Genomic DNA, 24,782 nt, shown 5'->3' on the forward strand with positions numbered 1-24,782 from the left:
AGGCATTACTTGTAGAACAAGAGGAAACACTAGACTTTTTTAAGAAGAGCAAATGTTTGAGGACTCCTTGAGCCCACAGAAAAACACAACATTGACTAACAAATGTGAGTGGTGAATGGCAGTGGGTATCTTGGCAAAAGGAGAAACAAAAGGACATGCTCACACAAAATTTAACTACATTCACTGATGACATTATTACAGCCCTTTAAATAGAGTATTGTATAAGTCTCAGGTTGATTAAAGAAGCAGAAATAAATTCACTATGTGCTCTTTGAATTTGGCCAGATTGTGATATAACCAGGTTATGATATCCTCTGCCATGACAATTACTTTGGCCTTCAGAATAACAGTCTAATTAAGGATGGACAATATGTGATGAATCATTAAATATCTTTTAGGATTTTTTGTAGAGCTACTAAAAATTCTAGGAAGTTTCTTTTGTGTATATAAAACATGGTAGTAAACCATGTAGAATTGAAAACAAATTCGTTCACTTGATCTCAAAACTCTGTTCCTCCCTTTTTAGTGCTGTGCAAAGGAAATGAGATATACAAGTCTGAAGATCATTATTTGTACCCATTGCTCACAAAGGCTGCTCTCCTGCATAAGCCAGCCACAATGAGAAGAGATAATGGAGATGAGAGGGAAAGGTGTCACAAGTGAGGAAAGAATGGGAACTGATGAGTCTACTCTTACAGACACAACCAATACTCTTGATAAATGCTAGATTATTAATCCATTTGTTGATTCAGAAAAGAAATATTTATGCATTTTGCTACTAGAATTGTATGAGAGAAGTAATATGATTATGAATCAAATTTTTATTTATCATCACACTGATTGTTCTCCAAGACTTCGTTACTTGAAACCTTTTAGCAAATTTGCAATTTTCTGTTAGATAAAGCCAAAAAATAGAACCTGGCCATCCTGATAAAGGGTCCTTTAATGCTGTGCAAAACTAGAATTTTCAGGGCTTCTCTGTCCTTCTGAATGATCTCCCCACACTACATTTCTGTAAACACATCACACTAGTGTACTGCTTTCTGCAAATCTTTTTATTCTTTAGGATATCTGGAAAGCATCCAGTGAGACCAGCTAAGATAGAAGATATTTCACAGACTTCTGTCACCAATTTCCATTGCTGACCATCATTTAAAGAAGTAAGAACCTAAACTGCTCTTTGATGTGGGAGTAAGATGATAACCCAGTATGACAATACAGTAGTAAAATACTACTATAATATATTACTATATTATAGATACAGTATAATATATCAAAGACACATAAAGTGACTGACATATTCAGTATTTTAATAATTATGCATGGGCTCAGATGACACCAGTAACTCTGTCTACAGTGCATCTATCAGAAAAAAGCTGTTACCACCTTATTTGAAAAAATGTATTGATCCCCTTTATACTTGAAATAAATAAACCACTGACATCATCTAATTAAGTAATGATGTAGATTTGCATTTCTAAGACAATTTGATGTTTATGTCAATAAGCATTTTAAAGTTGATACAACTTTGAACTCAAAAACTACAGTTCAGTTATCTTTATGTTAATTATAATAATAGCAACACTTACTCTATTTCTATAATAATTATTATATACACTTTTATGATGTAATTTTTTGTGCAGATTATTCCTGTGAGGTGGAAGAAATACTGTTATTCAGACTTATTCTTCTCACTAGGGGCACAATTTTCCTAGTTCCCTCTTTAGTGAATGCAGGGAGATGAGTCCCCACTCTGGGACAGGGCACCTTTGGTGTTTCTTAGTAGTTCTAATATTAAACTCTGATCTCAGCTGATATAATAAACCTCACTTAAAACACTCTGAAAATGCAAATGCATGCTGTTTTCCTTGCTTTTCTACTCATTTGCTATTGTTATTTACCTGTCACTAGCTCTAATCTGAGCCTTCTATATGTTTCTTCAATATCATCATTAACACTGTTAATTCTCCTCATTTCCTTGTTTCAATGTGTATGTATCCTGAGGTCTGTAAGTTACATGTTATATGATTGTCCTCTCAACTCCTTATTAATCTAAGACCAATTTTCAAAGGAGTTGAACACTAAAAAATGCTCCAGATGTAGGTGGATTAAATTTTGAATATAGCAAGTAGTATATGAATGGCAACTTAAAATAAAAGTTCATGCTCTCAAAATGTGGCATCCAAATCGAATAGATACTTTTGAGTGTTTCTGGAGTGGCTTTTTTTCCTCTAATATGTTGCAGTTCCAGTCTTTAGAATGGACACAATATTGCTTTTAAGTCTGAATAATATGTTGGAGAAAAAAATATTAGCTAGTTACACACTCAATAATATGCTTTAATCTTCAAAAGACAGCCCATGAGAAAAGCAATAACTTCATATAATGTGAAAGATTTGGAGGATCTGCTGAAAGTAGAACAGAGGAACATGACATCTATAATTGAATAAAAAGGAACATTTAATAGCTATTAGATGTGCACTGTCCTGTTTGTCATTAAACAGAGTAGAGATCTTGTTACAAATGGTATGTTATTGTGTAATTAAATGTATTGGAAATGCAAAAGCACATGGCAGTTGAATTAAGCCTGCCAACTATGTTGTTAATGCTTGGGCGGGAGTGGCCAGCAGAAGGAGTATTGTTGTGAGCATCTCCCTGCTAGAAAGATAAAGACAGATGCTGAGACTCCACAGTCTGCTGTCCCCTTGTTTGGCTCGAGGCAGCTGTGTGCATGGCGAGATTACAAAACCATCAGTGCTCCCATTTTTATAGGGGCTGGAGTGTGACAGCAGCTCAATTTTATGCGTGAGTTGGAAAATGTCCATGATGAAAGTATCAACCCACTAATTCCTACTGCAAAATGGAAAAAAAATTAAAAAGTATTTCCAAATCAATTCATCCACCACTAAATATAATACAGTATGTTAACTCTGAAATTTTGCATAAAAAATGAAGAAGTTCCAAGAGTGAAGTTTCTAAAACACAAGGATGTTTATAACTGCTCCTAAAGGAGAACCTGTCTTTTTGCAGATTCAGTGGTCCACAGAACAACTCTAAAATATACTAAAAGAGGATACAACTATCTTTTCACACTATCCTGTATATTTAATTGCTAACTGTAATAGTAATGGTAATTATAAAATTCTTACTAAGGATGTTGATATGCTAGTAAATGTGCTTCATTAACATTTTCATCACACAACTTTGAATTCTGCATTACTACACAGACTTTTTCTGATCAGCTTCTCAATCCTTAGTGAGAAACGTAAATAAACTCAGCTTTTGGGTCTTTGTGTTCCGCTTAAATGGATTTTAGTACTATTTTTAAAACTTAACAACCAACATAAAACATAGCTTTGGGGCCTATGTGTCATTACTCATTTTGTTCAAGAGATAGTCCTCTGTTAGCTTTATTACTATTATTGGTATCATTCAGTTAGCCTTTAAAAATTCACTGTAGTTTACTAAGATCAATCATGAGAAACACTTAATCTTTTTGCTTCAGATATTTTAACTGTGATATTGAATATCAAGATGCCTAAATAAACCAAGAATTACTGAGACCCAACTTCAAAACTGCAAACTGGGCACACACTTATTTGTAAAAATATTGAAATGCTTGAGTCTTAATATCTTCCCGAACTTTTAGGAACATACTAGATTATAAATTTACAACAGTGAATTAATTCCTGTGATACCACAATCATAAATATTTGTTATCTGCTCTAATGAATTATCAAATTCAGTAAGTCTGGGAAAGTAAAAACAGGACATAGAGAAACCAGTCAGTCAATTACTTAATTATATTAAAATTCTAAATAACCAAAGGTTTATTTAATGTATTTGGCATATTCTGCCCCCCCTGCCCCGTACCCTTCAGTCCTCTTTACTGTATTGTATCTTTTGTACACATATGTTGGGCATGACACTTGCATAATGGGTCAGTATGACTGGTTTCTGCTAATATTTTAGATAATGACCCTAAATTCCTATCTTTATATAGCTTAGATGTTGCAAAGTATAGTTCACCCCTGCCAAAAAAGGAAAAACTGAAAGTTTTAATATTATTTCAGTTAAAATTACAGCAGAAACATACTGCGTCAAACACAATACAATACATCTGTTCTGCCAGTCATTAAAACACTTTAGATAGTTGAAATTGTTAAATCTCCTTCAACTGAAGAGAAACCTCAAGTGTCAAGGCTCAGTTTGTTGTCAGCATGCCTCATACTCAGCTGCTACCTTACCATTTTTTATTAGTGCTTAGGCAGAAGTCGCACATCAAGCTGTTAGCACACCGACCAGTTGCTCACCAAGTTTACTCACCCTTTGACCTTCTTTGCCAGGTGGACCTTGGGGACCTTCCAGCAAACCCTAAAAATACAAACATTAAACAATTAAAACATTCAATGCTATTCTCATCCTCTATTTTTCTATCGAAGTAAGACTAGACCAAAGATCCAGATGGCAAGACAAGGCATTTATTTCTAATAATAAAAATTGGCTATTCCTAACAACTCCTTCAATGTTATATTAAGATGCAAGAAAAAGCACAAACAATAATTATTAATCACATTCCATCATATAAAGGCCGTATCCTTTGGAAAAGAAGAGGTAAGTCAGCACTAATTAAGCACAGTTATATTTAATTACAATATTGATAAGTGATTTATCTTGTTAAGTTAGGATGCCATAAAAAATTGACAAAAAAAGTTATTTTAAATGAAAGACAACTTACTCTACAATTCAAATTCAAATACAGGCACTGAAGGGGGAGGGAAGGCAAGGAAAGGGAACTAAATATAGCAGAAGGCCTTATGCTCGCTGGATCCTAAGAACGAGCCCTGTGCTGCTTCCTCGGCAATTCTGGCTTGGCTTTTCAAAACACTTTAGCGTCTCTTTTCTCTCTCTCTCTGTCTCTCCTGAACAGGCACTGGAGCTTTGAGTGTTTTGAATATATCCTTGACTTGTGAGCCTTCTGTCTGAACTCAGTGCAAGGATCTGCCTTTTTCAGAGACCAAATCACAGACCAGTTCTGATGCTTTGGGTCTTTAATTTTATATCTGATTATTGTACAGTATAATCACAAAGCCTTCAAATAACATCTCAGAACAATTTAAACAGTCATTCCCCCCCACTCCCCCTTTTCTTCATGAGTCACCTTGGAACACAATTTAAAAAATTACTTCGAGGAAGCAATCCAATTTCCATTATAGCAACAAGAAATGTGAAATAATTTTCAATGTAATGAGCAAAGAATATGTAACAGTTCTGCATTGTATAATTAAAAAAAAAAAAGCCTTGCATGTTATATTGCATACTCTTAGAGATGTCACACAGTTAAAGAACTTACATTTTGTTGATTTAAGAATTTGAAATATTAAAATTTTAAAATTATTAAAATTACTCAGACTCATGTATTGCTTCAGCATGAGTTGTATCTTTGGTCAAATTCAAACATCTTAGAATCAATTACACATATTTATTGACCCAGTAAGGGTGAACTGAGGCATCCTGAAAATCATGATGTTTTTAAAGTACCCAGATTTCTAGAAATGAATTTAAGAAGTTCGTTTATGATCTCTAATTCCCAATATAAACTTGAGAAAGTAAGTAGGCATTCCAAAGCTACTAGCTCATACATCTTCAAGTAAAGTCTTAAGTTGATTAGAATGCAGTCTGACTTCAATTTTAAAAAGAAGTCACTTGAAGACCTTTGCCATTTCTACCATTTCTCCACTTTCAAACACTGAAGCTAAAAATATATCTCAGACAGTATTTCATTATAGGATATTTCTCCTATCATTTGAGTTTATAATGTAAAGAGGATAAGGTGTAGGATCTTTTACAAAGCTGATGCACAACATTTCCATATTTCACCAAAAGTTTATGGAACTAAAATAAGCATGAGAATGTTGTGTCCAACAAATAATATCATGGTAAGTTAATTACAGTGCAAGGTATGTAGCTCATACATACACAAACCCATAAAGCAGCACATCAATGTGATCTCTGTAAAGCTTCTTTACTTTCTCATCTAGGTGGTGTGGAACTTGTTGTGTTCTATCTAATTGTTCGCAAGATTCTAATTCTGTGAAGAAATTCTGAGAATTCAGGAAGAGATGGAATTTTGTTTTGTTAATTTTAGTGACAACTTTATGCAGGGGAATGAGATGAAAACCTGTAATGTCCGTTTTATGGGGAGGAAATACTTAGCCTCACATATCTGTACAATAAGGCTCCAAGGGGACAAGAATTACACAAGAATGTAACTGCACAATAGTGATAATTAATAGCCAACATTTTTATCCAAGGAGTACTTTTATTATTTTTCTTCTCTTTACAATATTATTGTCAAGAAAAAGGAACCAGATAAGGAGATTTATCTTCAAGGAAAGGGAGGAGAGCTGTGTACAATTGGGAAATAGGCAGGGAGGACTCCTCTGTACAAGGAGCCACATCCTGATATTGAAACTGAGGTAAAAGTTCACACCAACCTCAGTGGGATCTTCCGTTTAAAAATTGATAGGACAACATGGGCCATGTTAACTAACACTGCTCTAAAACTGTAGTAACTTGGCCAAAGTAATGACTTAGCAATGCTATGTCTGCTCAACATTCACTGAAAGAGATCATGGAAAAATAACTGCAGAAGAAACCTGCAGGAGAAATGAAAAAAAAAAAAAACAAACCTTCTACAGTGAATTCTGTCTAAACAGATGAATAAAACGTCTACCATTGAACTCCTATAGAACTTGGCAATGGATAGAAATACATGTTTGTAGGAAGGCAGACTAAAGTATCTACTTAGGTCACATTCCTATTTAATTTCTGGAGATCTTCCTTTGGAGATCAAAGATCAGACTTGACTCCCCCCAGCCATGGATAGCACAGTTGGTTAGAGGAGCCCACCACTACAGATGAAGGGATGGAATATAGACTGGATATACATACCTATATCTATCTATCTGTCTATCTATCTATCTATCTATCTATCTATCTATTTATCATCCATCCATCCATCCATCCATCCATCCATCCATCCATCCATCCATCCATCCATCCATCTCTCTACCTATCTATGGTATATGGGATATGCTGTGAATTGTGTTCAAAACATTTATGGCAGAAGGCAATCTATTCTACAAGTACAAACTCCCAGGTAAACAACAGCCCAAGCAATTAAGATCATTGAACCCCATAATGGTTTCTCAGACCACATTTCTCAGAGTCCCAGCCAACCTGGACTTGAATGTTTTCAGGGATGGAGCATCACCAATTCTATGGGCAATCTGTTCCAGTGTTTCATCACCCTCATTGTAAAAAACCCTAATTCTTATATCTAATCTAAATTGACCCTCCTTCAGTTTAATACCTCCTTCAGTTTTATCCCTTGTCCTATCTCAACAGGCTTAGCTAAAATCTGTCCTCACCTTTCTTATGGGTGCCCTTCAAGTAATGCAAGGCAATTGAAATAATTCACTATGTGTCACTATCACTCTGATACTTTTGACCTGGCAAAAGTATGGCTATGGTGATGAGCAGAACAATGTCTAGGAACAGCACAAGGCATTGTGAGGTACAAAACCAGCCTATTTGTGTGACATCAGGCTGGCAGGAAAATATGATGCATCCTCCGAGGAGACCTAACACTCATGGGGTTTTCCTACTTCTTGGAACAGTGAATTAAAATAACACATACTGTCTATAAAGCCTGTTCCTGTCATGGACCAAGCAAGCCCCTTGGAGTAATGTACCTGAAGGAGCTTAAGGAACATGAAGTGGAAATGTCTCAAACATTACCATGTAGCTTGGAGAAAATAAAAGTCAGTAAAATGGAGATGTACTTAAGTGCAACTGAAACTTAGAAAATCTACCACAATGAGTGAGGGTGGCTATGAAGAGAGATGGTACATGATGCACTGGTAGGCACAAGAGGGTTGTACAAAATCTTGTAAATGAAGAGTAGAAACTTTTGAATCCCTTTATAAGAGGTAAACCATAAAGGGAAGGGTTGACAAGGGAAAATATGCTGGTTAGAACATAGAATAGAAAAAGCAACCACACTGGGAAAAGCATGCAGACAAATATTTAAATGAAATATCATCAAAACTTAGTCTAAGTTGATAGAAACTAGGAAAAAACAACAGCTTTAAAAAATGCTGCAATAGAAGAAGTGAGTTTTTAAAAGAATTTGTATTGAAAATATCTGTAGGATATAACATTTTAGTACTTTAACAGCCAGTATTTTTTGAAAGTATCAGGAGATAAAAACAAATAAAATTATTTAACTTGAGACAGTGGAAGAAAAATATGTTAGGAAGTTACAGAAAAATCAGTGAACAGTTCTGCCAGTTAAGCTGTTTTAAGTTTCAGAAGCTGTTAATTTGAAGTATATGAGTGTGGAGCTATCAGAAGCCACTTACTGTAGAAGGGATGTCATGTAACTCTGCAGGTAAAAAAGCATTTTTAAATACCTGATACATCACAACAAGCATCTGCAGAGACATGGTGGAGGCATTGTTCATAAATGTAATAACTCAGAGAAAGTGCCTAAGAACATACTCTCAAAAAAAAAAAAAGAAGTTTTTATCATGACCCCATGGTGAAAAAAATAATGTTAAAAAAAAGGAAAAAACCCAGCTGAAGTGGAATAGTGAGGTTACTTAAAGCTGTTGTTCATGTTACTTCTCACAGAAGATTATGGTTGATGCCAAGAGAGCAAAATATTAGACGAGTACGTATATTTTTGGGTTTCTGAAAGTTGCTTCAAAACATAGCTGATAGTTTTTGAAGCAGAAGGGTAGACAGCTGCCTTATGTACTTGTAGGTAGTGTTGCTGGAATACATTCTGAGCTGGAATACGTTTCCTTCTCAATACAAATTAAATATAATACAAATGTTAGCAATAATAATGGAGGTCTAATTAAGGCACAAAATTTATTTCATTTATAGACCGGTTTGTCTGCTCTATACACAAACTACTTTCAACCACGTTTTCCTCACTATGAATTCCAGCAAACACATGACCTCAACTTTTACAGAATAAATGCTATTAGACAGGGAGAAAATGTATGTAATTTAGTAAGATGAGTTAAACAAAGACAGAGAGAAAGTCTAAATTAGGTATGCAGAAATGTCTTGTGATAATGTAAAAATAGGTATTTTTTTAATCATTTTAATATGGAAGCCTTTATAATGATAAAACTTGCTACTTCAAAAAGACCCAGCTATAACATATATGATTTTGCCAAGCAATTTCAAAACATTATGTTGATAAACAGAAGGGTATAATTCCAATGATACAACATCACTGCTGAAACATAAACATTTTAAAAAGCAAACTGGCAGGCAGTTCCTATTGCATGCGATTGATGTAGTTTTTTAAAACACAGTCCTTGTCCAGGATAAAGGAAAGCTATCACATTGTTGAACTACATTTTCAATGATCCCTCTGTAAACTCCACAAGTGGAGCAGCACGGAATCACGGTAATCAGGAGTCAGGTAGAAAGTGACCACAGATTTCCAAATTCCTGACATAGTACAATGGGTGGTCACAGTGAATAACTGCAGCATGACTGACTTGAAGAGCACTCTCCAGCCACACAAATACTGCTTGTGGGATGGATGGTACTGCTGTGGCTGCACTGATCTAAGAGTGGCACAGCATCCCAGACAGGATGCAATGAGGTGCAGTTCAAGAGGTCTTAAAGGTATCCACTTAATCTGAAGGTGTTTGTAGAGAATAAGTTCTACTGTGCAGGTCACTGTGATCCTTCTACCCTGTTTTGAGAATATTTTCCTCTTTGGCCTTTACATATTGAGTGTAAATGAACGACTTCCTCTCAGGTAAAAACAGACTATCACACTCAGCAAGCAAAGGAACTGAAATATTAATAGCTTCCCTCCAGTCAAGATGGTCAAAGTGTTGGTTTCTCAGGTATCTTCAAGGCAGTTTACTTGCTGCAACTGTGATGCTGGCCTAACCTAGAACCCCAAACAGGAGGATGAGGAAGGGGGAGACCTTAAAATACAATTACCACAGTTTCCTCTTCTTGTCCAAAAGATTGTCCATCACCACCCACACGGAAGCCTGCAGAGCTTGCAGACACGCCTCACTGTTACCAATATGTTACAATGGGAAAAACAGCACAGGAAAATCACGGAAGGATGACTAATTTCCTGTTGTATTACCATTTATGAGGGAAATTAGGCTACCTCTAGCTTAAGCATTTCCAAACATGACCTGATCTCAGTGACATCCTTACTGAATTACCTTGAGACAGCAAGTGAAAAGATTTGTACACCTGCTCGGGCCCTTAAAGTTACTGCAGTGACCATACTGTTCTGCTGTTACACCACTTTTCTTTCTAAACTGCTTTCAATCCATTTTCTTCTAGAGAAAAGGAGACAGCATTTAGCAGAAGTATTTTAGTCTGCCAGAAAACATGATAAGCTACATTTTCTTGATCATTTATTACTGGAGCAAACAGAAAATATATTCCTCACTGATGTAATTATTCTTTGGGTTTGGCCATTTCTTTAGCTCTCTCTGTTGACTAACCTTGAAATGTACTTTCCTTCAGAGACAATAATTTGAAAGGGAAATTGGAAGGATAATTTCACAGAAGTTTACATTCATGAACCTAATACTTTTAATAAACATAAGTTTATTTGCTAAGCAAAAAAAATATAATCAAAATCCTGAGGAGTAAATCAATTTTATTAATTACATTGATGTCTACTGCATATGGGACAATTTTCAAATCATTTTTCTAATGAAGGACATAGAAATCACATTCATGCCAATTTATCAGGGTAAAAAACAAACTTAAAAAAACCCAACTTTACTGTAACGTTAAGACTTCAATCTTCACCTGTGCCTTCACTATCAGTATTACTGCATAAAGAAGATAAAAACTGCACTGTAACTGCTAAATCATCTTCTATTTCAACAAAGGAATAATCTTAATAGAACTCACTCCCATAACTAAAAAGTGCTTTTTGAAGAAGAGTATATTTGTAAGTTATATTGTGGAAGTTAAGCAATCATTATATTTAATGAAAAACAACTGAACAGTTTAGTATTTTCAGGAAATTAATACACCTCCATTAAAAAAGCTCAGATAGATAAAATTCAGATTTTCCTTAAAGTATATGTATGAAAAGATGAGATTTAGAATGAAAATGCAATTTGCATTCTATACTTTCTTTAGTTAAATAGGATTACTTTCCTTCATGTCATTATGTGGAAAGAAAGAGAAGGTAATATTTGAGTTGCTTACTACTGGAGAATGTGTGTCCATTTCTTTAGCTTCACATGAATAACTGAAGAGAACGCTGTGCAATCTGTAGCTGATGTTTGTTTAGAAAGGGGAGAGCCAAAAGTTACAGTGGAGCTTGCCCAGACCTGAATTTGCAACTTCCTCCCACAGCCGCCTCCACACGGCACTTGTGCACCAGCTTCCTTCGGATCGGTTTAACCAGACCTAGGAGCCAACATTCCAAATATCTGTTTAGTAAGCAAGTCCTGGGGACTTCTGTCTGTGACTGACTTAAGTCTTGGCTTCTGAGTAAACACTTGGTGCCATCTGGATGACTATTTTATAACTCCTGAAAGGGATAGGTTCGCAGGAACGTACGGACGGACGCTCATTTTCCCCAGGAACTAAAAGCAGCGTATCGAGTGTCGAGAGGAATAGTTATCGTATATTTTACAAGAGATGGCTGTGCTACCTTCCCTCACCTGTCACTCTTCTGACACGGCACGCACAGGCTTAAGCTGGGGATACCAGATCGGGCAAGCTGCGGAGCCAGCTGTGACCCTGCAGAACACAGTCCCCAGCTTCTGCCTCTAAAGCCCACATCTCGACAAAACCACACTACTGAGCAGTACAATCCCTCCTTTTTACTCTCTGAAGGTTCATCAGCTGCAGTACAATTTATCAGGGAACTTAAGCCTTAAACATCTCCCATATTGCTTCATAAAGTGCATATAATAAAGGAGAAAAGTTCAAAATATAATCACAGCATTTATTCATAAGACACTTGAAAAGTACTAAAGAAAAGAGACATCTACTACTTACAGAGCAATTCAGAACATAGCAGAGAAATTAAAGACAGCATAAAAAAAGGCTGAGAATCAATCAGGATTTTGGACTACTCCCATAAAACTACCACCATAAATGAGAAGAAAAATACATACATATATCTGGACTTGGGGAGTGTTAACTGACTCATAGAAACACAGGAAAACTTTACATCCTTAATAAAAGGACTCAAATATACACATATATATGTCAAATCTACAGTAAAATGTATTTGCATGAATAATGCCCAAGTCAAACAAATATACTTAGAACTATTGAAATTGCTAATTTCAGTAGGGTTCTGTGTAAATCCTATAAAATTTATCATATATTTCTTCTTACAGATTAGCATATTTTTGCATTACAATGCTGTTTCTTTTCTCTAATTCTTCATGCATGATTGATGAAATTGTATTAACAAGACTTATGTATGTACCTTAAATAAATGCACAGAAACACATGAGATACTATAATTCTATAATAATTCTGAATTCTCTGCTATTGCTACAAATGAGAAGTTTTGTTAAATGCTAATATTGTTAGGATTACAGTGTGAAATTTTCTGTTAACTCACATCAAACAGGAAGATCCAGAGCTCTACTTTGTTTTTCAGATGCACTTTCTGAGCTATGAAATTTCAATTTCAAACTCATAAAATAATTTTTGCATCTTAAAAAGTAGTGCTATTGTTTTGCCTGTTTTGCAGTTTAGCATATGCTCATCTACCTAATAGGTTGCTACAGCTGTTGGGTATTTATGAATTCTGCCATACATACTGCCTTGTATAATGGCTATATCTGTCAGTTGAAAACTTAATATATATATTTTTCCCTCCAAATACCAATCCCTTCATTCTCTTCTGTATTTTCTCATATTCCCACGTTGCTCATACTTCTGAGCTGTGTGGGATTTCCTACTCATAAGGGTTGCACAAACACTTTTAGACACAGAGTCACTGACATATTTTAGATTTTTGCAGGTGCCAGTAGCACAGACAAAAAACAAAAACAAAACCCCCAAGAACTTCTACTGCATGCTGTTACATACTTGTATAGATTACCTACAGGCAACTCTCCCTGGACCAACCAGCTGCTGCAGTGAAGCAATCCCAGTTTTTTGCTACCTTCACACTCCCTGTGCTAAGGATAGAAGCATGGTACAGATCTGTGTATGGGGAGAACATTCTGACCCTGAACTACACTACTGATGGTCTAGTTTATACAGAAATAAGAATATATGATAGACCTCATTCAGCTTACTCCACTGATGTATGAGTTCTATGGAAACACACAGGAATGGAAAAGCTGCACAGGGCAGTAGAGCTCTGTATGATGATGCATCATCATACATCATTTACCACCTGTCTCTGTGTGCAATTGCACTGGGGCAGAAGGTCAATGACCCAGGCCCAGTTGTCTAGTTTGAGCTAGACCTGGTCTCTTTTAATATTCCCTTCCTTCCTGCCCAAAAGTCATACTTAGGACTTAGTTCTAACAGTGTGTCATCATTTTCACTTCTCTTCTCTCCCTGCCCCCCAGCATAATTCATTTATCTTTTAGATAAAAATAAATAATTTTCACATTAGGAAAAAATAACAATTACTAGAAGCAGAGGATAAATTTATGACATTATGCCTTCGTCCCAAATGAATGGAACATTTTAAAACTTTAACAGTACTCATAACTGAAACACTTACATCATATTTTGGCTAAAACAGCATGAATGGTTCTGACATAGTAAGTTCTCATTAAGTGACATATGAACTGTGATATTATCTGACCTACTATTTATTCACAGAAAGATATGACATCTTCCTTTCATGATTATATATCGTAAGAATCACAGCCACACAGAAGTCACACAAATAAAACCACTCTGAAAACAGAATTTTCCCTTAGCCACCATCACTCATGCAATTAATCTTCTTTTAGCTCTTGCCAAGAGAAACACACAACGATTTACAGTGGCCAAGAGAGAAAGCTTTCCTGCTGAGCCATGTATTCCCACTCTGCTGTAATCTGTCTTCAAACTGCTAAACCCATTCACACTCACTCTTGTCTAAATCAGTTAGTAACATCCCTCTGAAGACTGCGTCTGCTTTCCTAAAATTTAAATCTTTTCTTTTAAAAGGCGACCATCAGCAAATGTACCAACACAGACAGACACCTTGTTGTGCTGGAATCAATGAACTGAAACATTAGCAAAGCATTCTGTAATCAAAGGAATGCAATTCTTTGACATCCATTTTATGAAATTGGATCAATTCAGGTACAGAAGGAGTAAGTTCAGTCAATCTGAAAGCAGTGTGCCCTGGCAGCCAGGAGGGACAAAACTGTCCTGGGGAGCATCAGGCACAGCATCACTGGCTGGGCAAGGGAGGGGATCGTCCTGCTCGGCTCTGCACCTTGAATATTTTGTGCAGTTTTGGGCACCACAATATAAGAAAGATATGAAGTTTTTAGAGAGTGTCCAAATGAGGGCCACAAGGAGAAAGAAGGGCCTTGCAGGGAAGAGCAGCTGAGGTCACTTGGTCTGTTGAGCCTGGAGGAAACTGAGGAGAACCCTCATTGCAGTTACAACTTCCTAATGAGGGGAAGAGGAGGGGCTGGCACTGATCTCCTCTTTCTGGTGATAAGTGACAGGACCCAAGGGAATGGCCTGAAGCTGTTTCGAGGGAGGTTTAGGGTGGATATCAGGAAAAGATTCTTCACCCAGAGGGTGGTTGAGCACTAGAACAGGCTCCACAGGGAAGTGGTGACAGCACCAGTCTGATATAGTTCGAGAAGCATTTGGACAATGCTCTCAGGCGTGTGCTGTGACTCTTGGGCATGGTCCTGTGCAGGGCAGGGAGTTGGACTTGACAATCCCTTCCAGCTTGTGGGTCCCTTCCAGCTCAGCATACTCTCTGATTCTTGATATCATGCTACTGACCTCTGAGTATGATTCTTAGGAAAGCTAAGTGTCCACAGCTGCAACTTAAGACAAGGAACACATTAAAAAAAAGGAAACTTAACATATCCAGGTACTTCTATCAGAACAGATGTACTAATTTTTCAATCATTTACATAAAAATTTCTCAAAAAGACTGTTCTATGGTCTTAGAGCACACATAAAATAGATATCCTCAGGTTTTTTTCCTGTCTTATCTTCAGATGTGTCTGATTCCTATTCCTATGATCCCTTCAAGGCCTGTAAGAATCTGTCTAAAGCAAGACATACTCCAATGCATCTACTACATAAAAATTGCAGGTTACTAATAGTATTTTAACAAAATATTAACTCTTCCAACACACAGTTTGTATATTCAAGAACTAAAGGATATAAATGGACCTGTTTACCTCCAGAAGGATATTAACTGTAGCAAAGAGTCATTGATCTTGGGACAAAACACTAACTACTTCCCAGGAAATAGAGATACAGGATATTATAATTCATAATTCAAAAAACAACTAGTCTAAAACATGGCAACTTAATTTTGACACCTTAAGAGTAGAATTCATCTTTATCTTATGGGTCTTTGTTATATCCTTCAATATTTGCAAGCTCTAATGGAGATCCTGCTGCTACAGTGTTGGAAATTAAGGGAGGGAAAACACAATGTATAATCATTTACACTATGAATGACAGTTGTTTTGAAGTTTATTTAGGATTACATGGATAATATGAATAGTATAGATGTGGTTCACAACACTGAGTCTGGGAGAAGAGCTATTGATGTTGTGAAAGTACAGCCTGGAATTTGGAAGATTTTCTCTCTCATTTTTTTAATTTTTAATTTTTGCCACACTCTTTTGCACCATTCTGAATTGTTTTTGAATGGAAGGGCTTTTCATCTCAGCTCATGAGCAAAACCACTAGAATTCATAGACTTCAGACAGGATTTAATACTTTTATGAAGTAAACAAGGCATGCCCTAGAGAGTTTTCTTCAGGCTTTGTACATGTTTGGGGCCTGGATTGCAAGGAAATTAGGAACATTTTCCACCATTCATACAGTAGTATCTAGCCAGAATACAATACCCTAAAATCATTGACCATTTTTGCAAGCTTTTACTGAAAAATGCTTTTCCCTAAAATAACAAGGGAATTCTTTCACTTGAACAAGTTTGTACTATTTATACATGTAATAAACAAGATAATATCCTTGTTAGCATTTGGGAGGAAACAAGATTTTTCAAACCTGCTTATTTTTTTATTTTTATAGAATTCCCTTCACAAGTCATATAGAAAATGCAGAGGCACTATGAAGAAAGGGACTTGACTTTTAGATTTATTAGTGGGATTATTCACATTGCAAATTAGTGAAAAAACATAGCATTTCTTAGGGATTTTCTTTTGGCTGTTTTTCTTTACATGTACTCACACTCAAGGTGGCTGGTCCTGGAGGTCCTGCATCTCCCTAGTTAAAACAGGAGAGGAAGTAAATCAACAATCTCTTTAGTTATAAATATTTAACCTCTAGACCTTTTTAAAGCAGCACTGCAAAAGTGATTTCAGTACAATCATCAAACATGTTGATTATGAAAACCTGCGAGTAAAGTGATATTCTCTCCAGTAATGGCAGAGATATACACAGTTCACTACAGGTGAAAGAGAAAAGAAAGCACCAGGCCTCTGCATAAATGAATCACAGCTTAAAAAAAGCAATCCTTCAAAACACTTTTCCACATGACAAGTTACAAGCTGCAGCTTACATGCACAAGGTGGCTGCTGAAGCCAGTGTGACAGTTCACATATGTAAAGAAATCTGACTGTGTGAATATTCACAGAATTAGGTCACTGAGGTACAAATCACATCTGAGACCTTCAGGTTTTAGTTCATGGGAGCAAATTAGTGCACCCAGAGAGCAATTCAGAACACCAAATTTAGGCTCCTCCTCAGAACTCCTTTTAAAATTTGTTGTGATAAAGGGTACTTGTCTTTGCATTACAGTTAGCCTGTACTTTAACCTGTAACTTTAACCCTTAAGTTGCACAAATGGCAGCAGTGAGTGTTTGCCACACACAGTTATTGCAACGTGTTCAAAAGAATATCATGCACAATCACATATACATACAACTTAATAGATTTCAAAAGGTACCTTTTCTCCTTTTGGACCATCCACACCAGGACTACCAGGGTCACCTTTTAGTCCCTGGGCAAAAAGAGAAATGCATATTTGTTGTCATCTGTGAAAAATTCTGGGACAAAATCCTGTAGTACTGTGAAGTAGTATACACTCAACAAATAGGCCTTAAAATTCTATCACGTTATTAGTGCTATCTTGAAATTCTTTTTTTTCATTATTTTGTGAACAGACACATATCTATCAAAGACCACATGTGTCTTTAACACATAATTAAACATATGAAGCCAATCTACTTTATTGTGCCCCATTATGGTAAGTAGTGAGTAGAAATGCAAAGTTCTTTTGGAGTCTTGCATGGCCAAAAAAGATAAAATAGAATGTTAGAGAGAGTGCTAGTACATTCACTTGAACTCTGCTAAAATTGGGAAAGAGGCAGAGGTGGTCAGAGAACTGCAGATTTTATGTTTCAAGTAGCAGTGCTGAACTGATGAGCTCCAGGAAGGTACAGCTGAGAGTTGCTGCTCACCTTCCAACACTCTCATTTTCACCAGTATTCACAAAGGCAATTAGAGAAATAATCTATTTCCTTCATACCTCCTTCTTTAGCTCTGCCTTCAACAGGACAAGCAATTAGTGCTGCCTAGCCTTACACTTTGCATACACAGCCATTTCACACTCACAGGATCAGAGTAGTTTTTGGGTTGGAAGGGACCTCTCAAGATCACCTGGTTCAACCTCCCCTGCAGCAAACAGGGACATTGCCAATTGGATCAGGTTGCTCAGAGCCCTATCCAACCCATTCATTAATGTTTCCAGGGATGGGATATCTACAACCTCTCTGAGAAACCTGTTCCAGTGCTCACTATTTTCATTGTGAAGTGTTTCCTACTTACACCTAATCTGAATCTACCCTCTACAGTATTTCTTATACAACTCTTCCACTAAGAAGTTCTCACCAGAAGCACCCAAAAAATCCCCATACAATATCTTTAGTACCGAGCACACAATCTTTGTTGTCTTCTCCTTGCTGCAAAACAAATGGAAAAATGAGTGGATTCAAAATACGCCCAGCAAATTCAAGCCATTCTACAGCAATGAAGGAACTTAAGTATCATGCTGGACCAGCCTACCAGGAATTCATTTTTATTTAAGTCAAGAGATTTGTCTTGTGCCTTCCCTCTGACTACTGCTTTAGAGACAAGAGAGACTGCGTATATTGAAAGTCAGAGACACCTCTACAAATTCAAAGATTTTACTTAAAAATGAAATGGCAACAATGGAGGCAATGCAAGACCCGATCATAATAAGTTGCTCCACAAGCAGACCACCATCTTTATTATTCTGGAGGTTAAATAGGTTAAGGGTAGAAAAAATTAATTTACATCTGAATTAGGGTTTACAAACTAAAGTTCTTCCCAACTCCCCTTTTGTCCTTGCAAACTCTTTTCCTCAGTTTGCAATTATTAGGAAGATAGAGACAACTGGCACGAAAATGGTAACTAACATCTGTGCCTTGGTGGGTACAGAAACATGAAATCAATGAGTGTTCTAAATACTGCGTATTTGTGCAACTTCACTTCCTGCTAAAATTACATTAATTCACCATCTGGAAGGAACATCATTTAGGACTATATGAGCATTTAAGTACCCACTTTGGATTAAATTTGTGGTTGTTGTAAATACCCCTGATTTAGCTTTGATTTGTTCTTTATTAAGCTTGCCAAATATGTAATAGTTAAATCAGAAGTAGTTTTGCTGTTTGAACTTAAAAAATGTAATAGGCAGATGGATTCAAAAACCAAGCCAAAAATTGCTTTCTTTTTACAATCTGCATATTTATGACATAGCTTTAATATTGTCTCCATTTGTTATATTTTACTTTGAGCCTCCTTTTGAAAGACTGCATAAAACACAACCAATCCATATTCTTAAAGCCATTTTAGGGATTTTTCAGGTATGCAAACTGTATGGATTTGGTTCAAAATCAATACTAGCAAATCAGCCGTGGAACAATAGTTATGAGCTTAGGAATTAGCTCTTAGGCTGTATGTTTACAGAAGATAAAAGATAAGGCTAAAAAAAATGTGCAACTCACAGATGGTGACATATATTTGTGTGTCTCTACTGAATGTAAAATGCCACTGCAGATGAAAGATGCTGAGCCTGAGCCACGCACTTTCAAACTATGAAGCTTATTTTTTTCTAATTGCTGTGCTTAAAGCTTTTAGTAGTGTTTCTGCAAGAGCACCTCAGTGAGGTGTGCAGTCTGACAGCTACTGCAGAGATGATGACCATAGCAATTGACCTCACATAAAAGGACAAGGGGAAACTACATGTTTTGCAGGAAACCTTATAGTGTTTGAAGGAGGATTTTAAAGGACCCAATGTTATAGACCCATTATAAGTATTTCTGTTTTGCCTGCATGTTATATATACATTTTAAAATATTATAAACTTAGTAAATTCTAGACATAGTGAATGCTTGCAAAAAACACATCTGGGAATGCACCATGCCTATCCTTCCCTGCAGTGACCTTTGTGAAGCTGTTGAGAGGTTTAGCTGCTGGCTCACTGTCTCTGAAATGCCGTAAGAAAGAATTCCTGTGCCAAGTCAAATCTGCAGCCCCTTTTAGCACAGTACAGTAGGGTATCCTGTCTCTGGCAGAGACCAGAACAGGATGCTTCAGTAAAATGAATGTGGTTATCTAAATAGATACAATTTGGATGATGTTAGACCAAGCCTTAAGTTAGAAAAACTCATTTTCTGCAATATTTTAGGAGAACAAGGTCAGCTCTGAAAACAAACAAATTTCTATTGATCTAAGGAGTCTGTTACCAGATTTGCCAGAAATTCAGGAACAGATTAGAAATTTCAGCAGCTCTTATAACAGAGAGTAAATTAATTGGGTATTGAATTCTCTCCCCATCTAATTCTAGCTTTTTGGGACCAATATAATAATATAAATTTATGTGTTTATGAACAGTCTTCAGCTGAAGCATTTTCTCCTCTAAAAGGACTACAGCTTGGTCTTTTTATAGGTCATGATAAATTTACATTATGGCTCCTCTATGGAAACCAATATGTAAAGTAAGCATTAGAATATGTATATACAAGACCAATTCCAAGGTAACAAGATAACAATACTGGAAATAGCAAAAATGAGAAATGTCCTATATACATACATAAAATAAGACTGATAACTTTAATGCAATTTCCAACCAACAGAGAAATTACTGGAACAAGTATATCACAAATATCAGTAAGGGTGTGAATTGGGGTCAATGAGGGGAAGATTAAATTAGAGGTAGTGTTTTTGTTTGGAGGGGATGACAATGGTACTTCTGGCAGAATGAATGAAAAACAGATAAAACAGGTAAAATGTACCACCAGCTGACACCAGGTACTCTACTCAATGAAAAATTGCAAAGATCAGCTGGACCCAAACCAGAAGACTCCAGCAGCTCCTTGCAGGAGCCAAATGTTGCCTACAGGAATTGCATCTATTTGCACAGCATAAACTGTGCTGCACACGTGTGGCAATGGAAAATGCAGTCAGACTGCAATCATATATTCAGGAGAACAGGTTTTCAACTCTAAAAGATACCTTTTGGGAAAAACATAATTTGTTATTTGCAATCCCGTGGCCTTCATTAGAGTAAGCTGGTTCAATGTCACATCAAGCAGAAATCTCCTAAAACAATACATATTATCTAATATACTGGAAATACAGTACACAACCCAACACTCTAACCAACAGTGTGCAACCCCATTATTACAGATCAGATCAATTATCTCTACTGAATAACAGAGCTTGGGAATACTCTAACCACTAAGAGCAGAACCACATTTCCTTCACAGAGCAACCTTAAAATCTAAGTCAACAACAGCTTCAAAGTCAGCTGTACAATGCCAACCTGGATATGCTGGGATAACTTTTCTAATTTAGCAAAGTGTTTTCATAGCTCCAAACATTATATTTTTTCTCAGTTTATGTCTCAGGTACTTTTAAATGTTGACACTGCTCTTTTCTCATTAATAGAATTCCAAAACTTCCAACTGGTATATTACTAGAATTAACTGGACCCTAAATTAAATCTACTATATACTTTTGTTCCTAACAAAATTCTCAGACTCTAGATATAAACAAAAATCATCACCAATATCATTTTTTCAAGCAATAGGATTATTCCCTTCCTATTCAGGTATTTCCTTGCAATGCTAATACTAAGAGAGTTCAAGATTAGACAGACAGGCCCTGAGGGTGTGAAGGTAAACAACTATTGCTATTATAACAAGATGCAGGATCCTTTTAAAAATGGTCATACTTCTGATTACCTTTTCCCACAAGGATCAAAATAAAAAGGTCTATTATGTTTTCCATCTTTCTATTGGAAACCTGGGATTCTTTTATTGCTTACTGAACTTAAGAGGTTCATCCTTTGACACCAGGTGTGTAAAGAATAAAATTTTACTTAGGAAAGTTTTAGAAAAGTCACTTATGGTATTACCTCCCCCAGTAAGAGAAATAAAAATAACCAGTTAAACACTGGGTTTAATATACATACTAGATTTTAATTTCAGATTTGTTTTACTTTTTTTCCCACTTACAAGAAAGACACTATTCCTCCACCAGCTATGCATGACACATGCTGACAGATATGATAAAACTTGCTGTTTTGACTTACTTTTGCAAAAGGATTTAATTTATATCAGAAAATAGTAATTGGCAGTATCCCATGGCATTCATTCCTACCTGCACCAGTGATCAAGAAAACAACATGACTCAAAAAAAGTCTAAAAGTTTCAGTGATAAAGATCTTCTTTTCACTTCAGATCAACAGGCAGACATATGGATATAACAGAGAACATATTCCACAGATAGTTTCATGGATATATATATATATTGCAAATTTGTCCTTATTCCACACAGGCTATGAGTGTATTTATTATTTTTTTTTTCAGATAGTGTGTCTATGAAGCTCCATTTGTTACAGTGATACAAATGACAGCATTATTACAGAATCACAGAATCATTAAGGTTGGAAAAGACTTCCAAAATCATTGAGTCCAACCTTTCACTGATAACCACCTTGTCAACTAGACCAGACAACTCATAACTCCTCAGTTACAAAAGCAGACAGGTCTCACAGCCAACTCTAAAACAAAACATCCAAAAGAATGGTGAAGGGAAACAACATCTTAAAAAAACCACAGGATTTTAGTCACAGCAATATGGCACTTGAGTTTAATGTCAAGTGGCTAAAAGAGTCTCAAGGGATGAGAGAGATACTATTCAAGCAAACTGACTGTTCAACCTATAAAAGCAAATACCAAGCTTAGAGACATGGGCATGTACTACAGGAGGACTATATTAGTAATATATTAAGTTATTTATAACTACTCCTTAGGAAACTAAAAACAATGGCAACCACAGTAGTAGTATTTATAGCAAATATTCATGTTGTCAGATGGATTTTGAATAATGTCCCAGGCTGGGACACGGCATTGTAGAACTTGGCTCAGATTACTGGAGAGATAAACTGGGAGATGTGCGAAACATTTAGACATATTCACAGTTCCCGCCTCGAAACCTGGTTCCCAATGAGATTAACTGAGCCAGTTAGCATGAGTGAGAGAAGAGGAAATGAAAACTTTCTAGGTATATCATCACTACAGCCTAGTCTACAAACCAGGTCTGGCTTCCCCTCTGTCATGCTACTTCTTTCTAGCAAGAGCTTTCTATACAGCTAAGAAAACACAAGTTAGCAACAGCAAGCAAAAGTTTTCTGTGACACCTGCTTTTCTGATTTTGATTAAAATACATTCAAATATGTTTCTACCATTTGTTCAAGAAAAAATGTTCAGTCATCATCTTCAAGTTCTTGTAAGAATGGAAACCCTCACTCCCCCAGGCAGAGACAACACCTGCCAGAAGGCAAAGCCACCAGCTTTAAGTGTTTTCAGGCTGTTTTTATACAGCAGTGCAGATTACACCAATGTAAATAGATTAACTTGATTATTGCAGAAATATCAGATGTTACATTTCTGCTTGCAGAGCAAGTTAGAGAGACACTGATAGAAACTAAGAGTCAATGATACACAGTCCTGTAAATTTAAGGACTGATATCTCCATACAAAGTGATAACTGAGTTCAAAGCATTTTATCTAAGTGTTGCAAAAAGAAATTGTGTGTGATTTCCAACAATTCAATGTTATACTGCCATATGCAGTTTTACTTCAGTTTTAATGTTTTAATGACAGTTCCCATAACAATAATAACCTACCATTTACTGACACATTGCAACAGTTCAGTAAATGTTTAAAAAGATAAATGTTCAGTATTTTTCACTTTCATAGTGCCACTATGTTAAGTATGTCCTAGAGTTAATCAGATACTTGGTATACCTTACTCTTCCTAAAAGGTTGATGGAACAAGATCTCATGTAGTAAAGAAGATCATGTAAGACCAACACAGAAATGTCACCAGAGCTATGGAAAGAAACACAGATGTGCTTTTTCCATGCTGTCAGCATATATGTATGAGAGTTCATACGGTTCACCTTTACAGACAGACAGGCTACAAGAGAATACCTCTACAAATACCTAAATGTAGTTTCAGCTTAGTACATAGTGCATGTACTCACATGAAGGACATCCACTATTACTTAAAAATAGCCTGATTTACAGCGTTAAATTATAATTACATAAAACAGGAAAAATATTTTTATGGTTACAGTGTGCATAGAAAGCCAGGTGATGTAAAAAGTGTCATAATTTTGTAGCCTGTGTTACTGCATTTTCAGTAGCCCCAGCTAGATTGCCATAACATTTGTGTTAAGTGTGTGTTAAATGCATATTTGTGTTAAATGCTGACCCTTTTATTCTTTCAGAAAAGATGCATAAAAAAGTATTACTGAATGTTTTTTCCAAGTCCTGTATCTGGATTCTAGTCCTAATGTTAGTCATTCCCCATCTGGGAGATGGTCTCTGCCTTCAACAGCAATGTTTTGCAATTGGAGAGCCAAGAGTATCCAGCATTAAAACCTAAAGTCAGGGTAACCCCCATCAAGGTCAAGAGTGAGAAGGACAGGAAGAGGGTATAAAGCAAACTTTATCTCCAGGCATACCCAATTTCTACATGCATCACTCTGCTTACATAAAGTCTGAATTGCATTTCTTAACCACCCATCCAGAAGTTTGTAACTCGACTGTTTCATTATTGTTCCATTTACCTCTGTTCCAGGAAGGCCTTCTGGTCCTGGTTCTCCTTTATCTCCTTTTTCACCCTGAAAAAAATAATATTTATTTTATTATATATACTCATGGCAAATACTAACCCACAATGCTTTTAACAGCAAAAATATTTTATCATTCTGGTCTGTTCTACATGTACATTTCTAAATGCACAAGCTAAACTATTTCTTACATTCCAATACAAATTGTTTCCAAATAAATGTCCCTGAAAAATATCTAGCACTCTGATAGGTACAGTTCTCTGTACTTCACAGTGTCATTGAACATTCATAAAGACTCACCACAGAAGAACATTCTTGTTTCTTGCTGTGCTTCAAGATTATGGTGGTGAAACAGAAATTTTCACCAGGGAACAGTTTAGTTTTTGAA

The 24,782-nt window shown here is 36.2% G+C and overlaps 1 protein-coding gene across 1 annotated transcript in view; it reads right to left on the minus strand.

Annotated features, from left to right (window-relative positions):
* Positions 1–24,782, minus strand: part of COL19A1 (collagen type XIX alpha 1 chain) — a 173,201-nt gene that overhangs the window by 63,580 nt on the left and 84,839 nt on the right. Inside the window, exons 15-18 of the mRNA XM_053973303.1 lie at positions 24,392–24,445; positions 17,171–17,224; positions 16,453–16,488; positions 4,327–4,374 (exon numbers count right to left, since the gene is read on the minus strand). Coding sequence (XP_053829278.1) covers positions 4,327–4,374; positions 16,453–16,488; positions 17,171–17,224; positions 24,392–24,445 — 192 coding nt within the window. The remainder of the gene's footprint in view (positions 1–4,326; positions 4,375–16,452; positions 16,489–17,170; positions 17,225–24,391; positions 24,446–24,782) is intronic.

This window comes from Vidua macroura, chromosome 3, assembly GCF_024509145.1.
Source record: "Vidua macroura isolate BioBank_ID:100142 chromosome 3, ASM2450914v1, whole genome shotgun sequence".
In the NCBI taxonomy this organism is placed as follows: domain Eukaryota; kingdom Metazoa; phylum Chordata; class Aves; order Passeriformes; family Viduidae; genus Vidua; species Vidua macroura.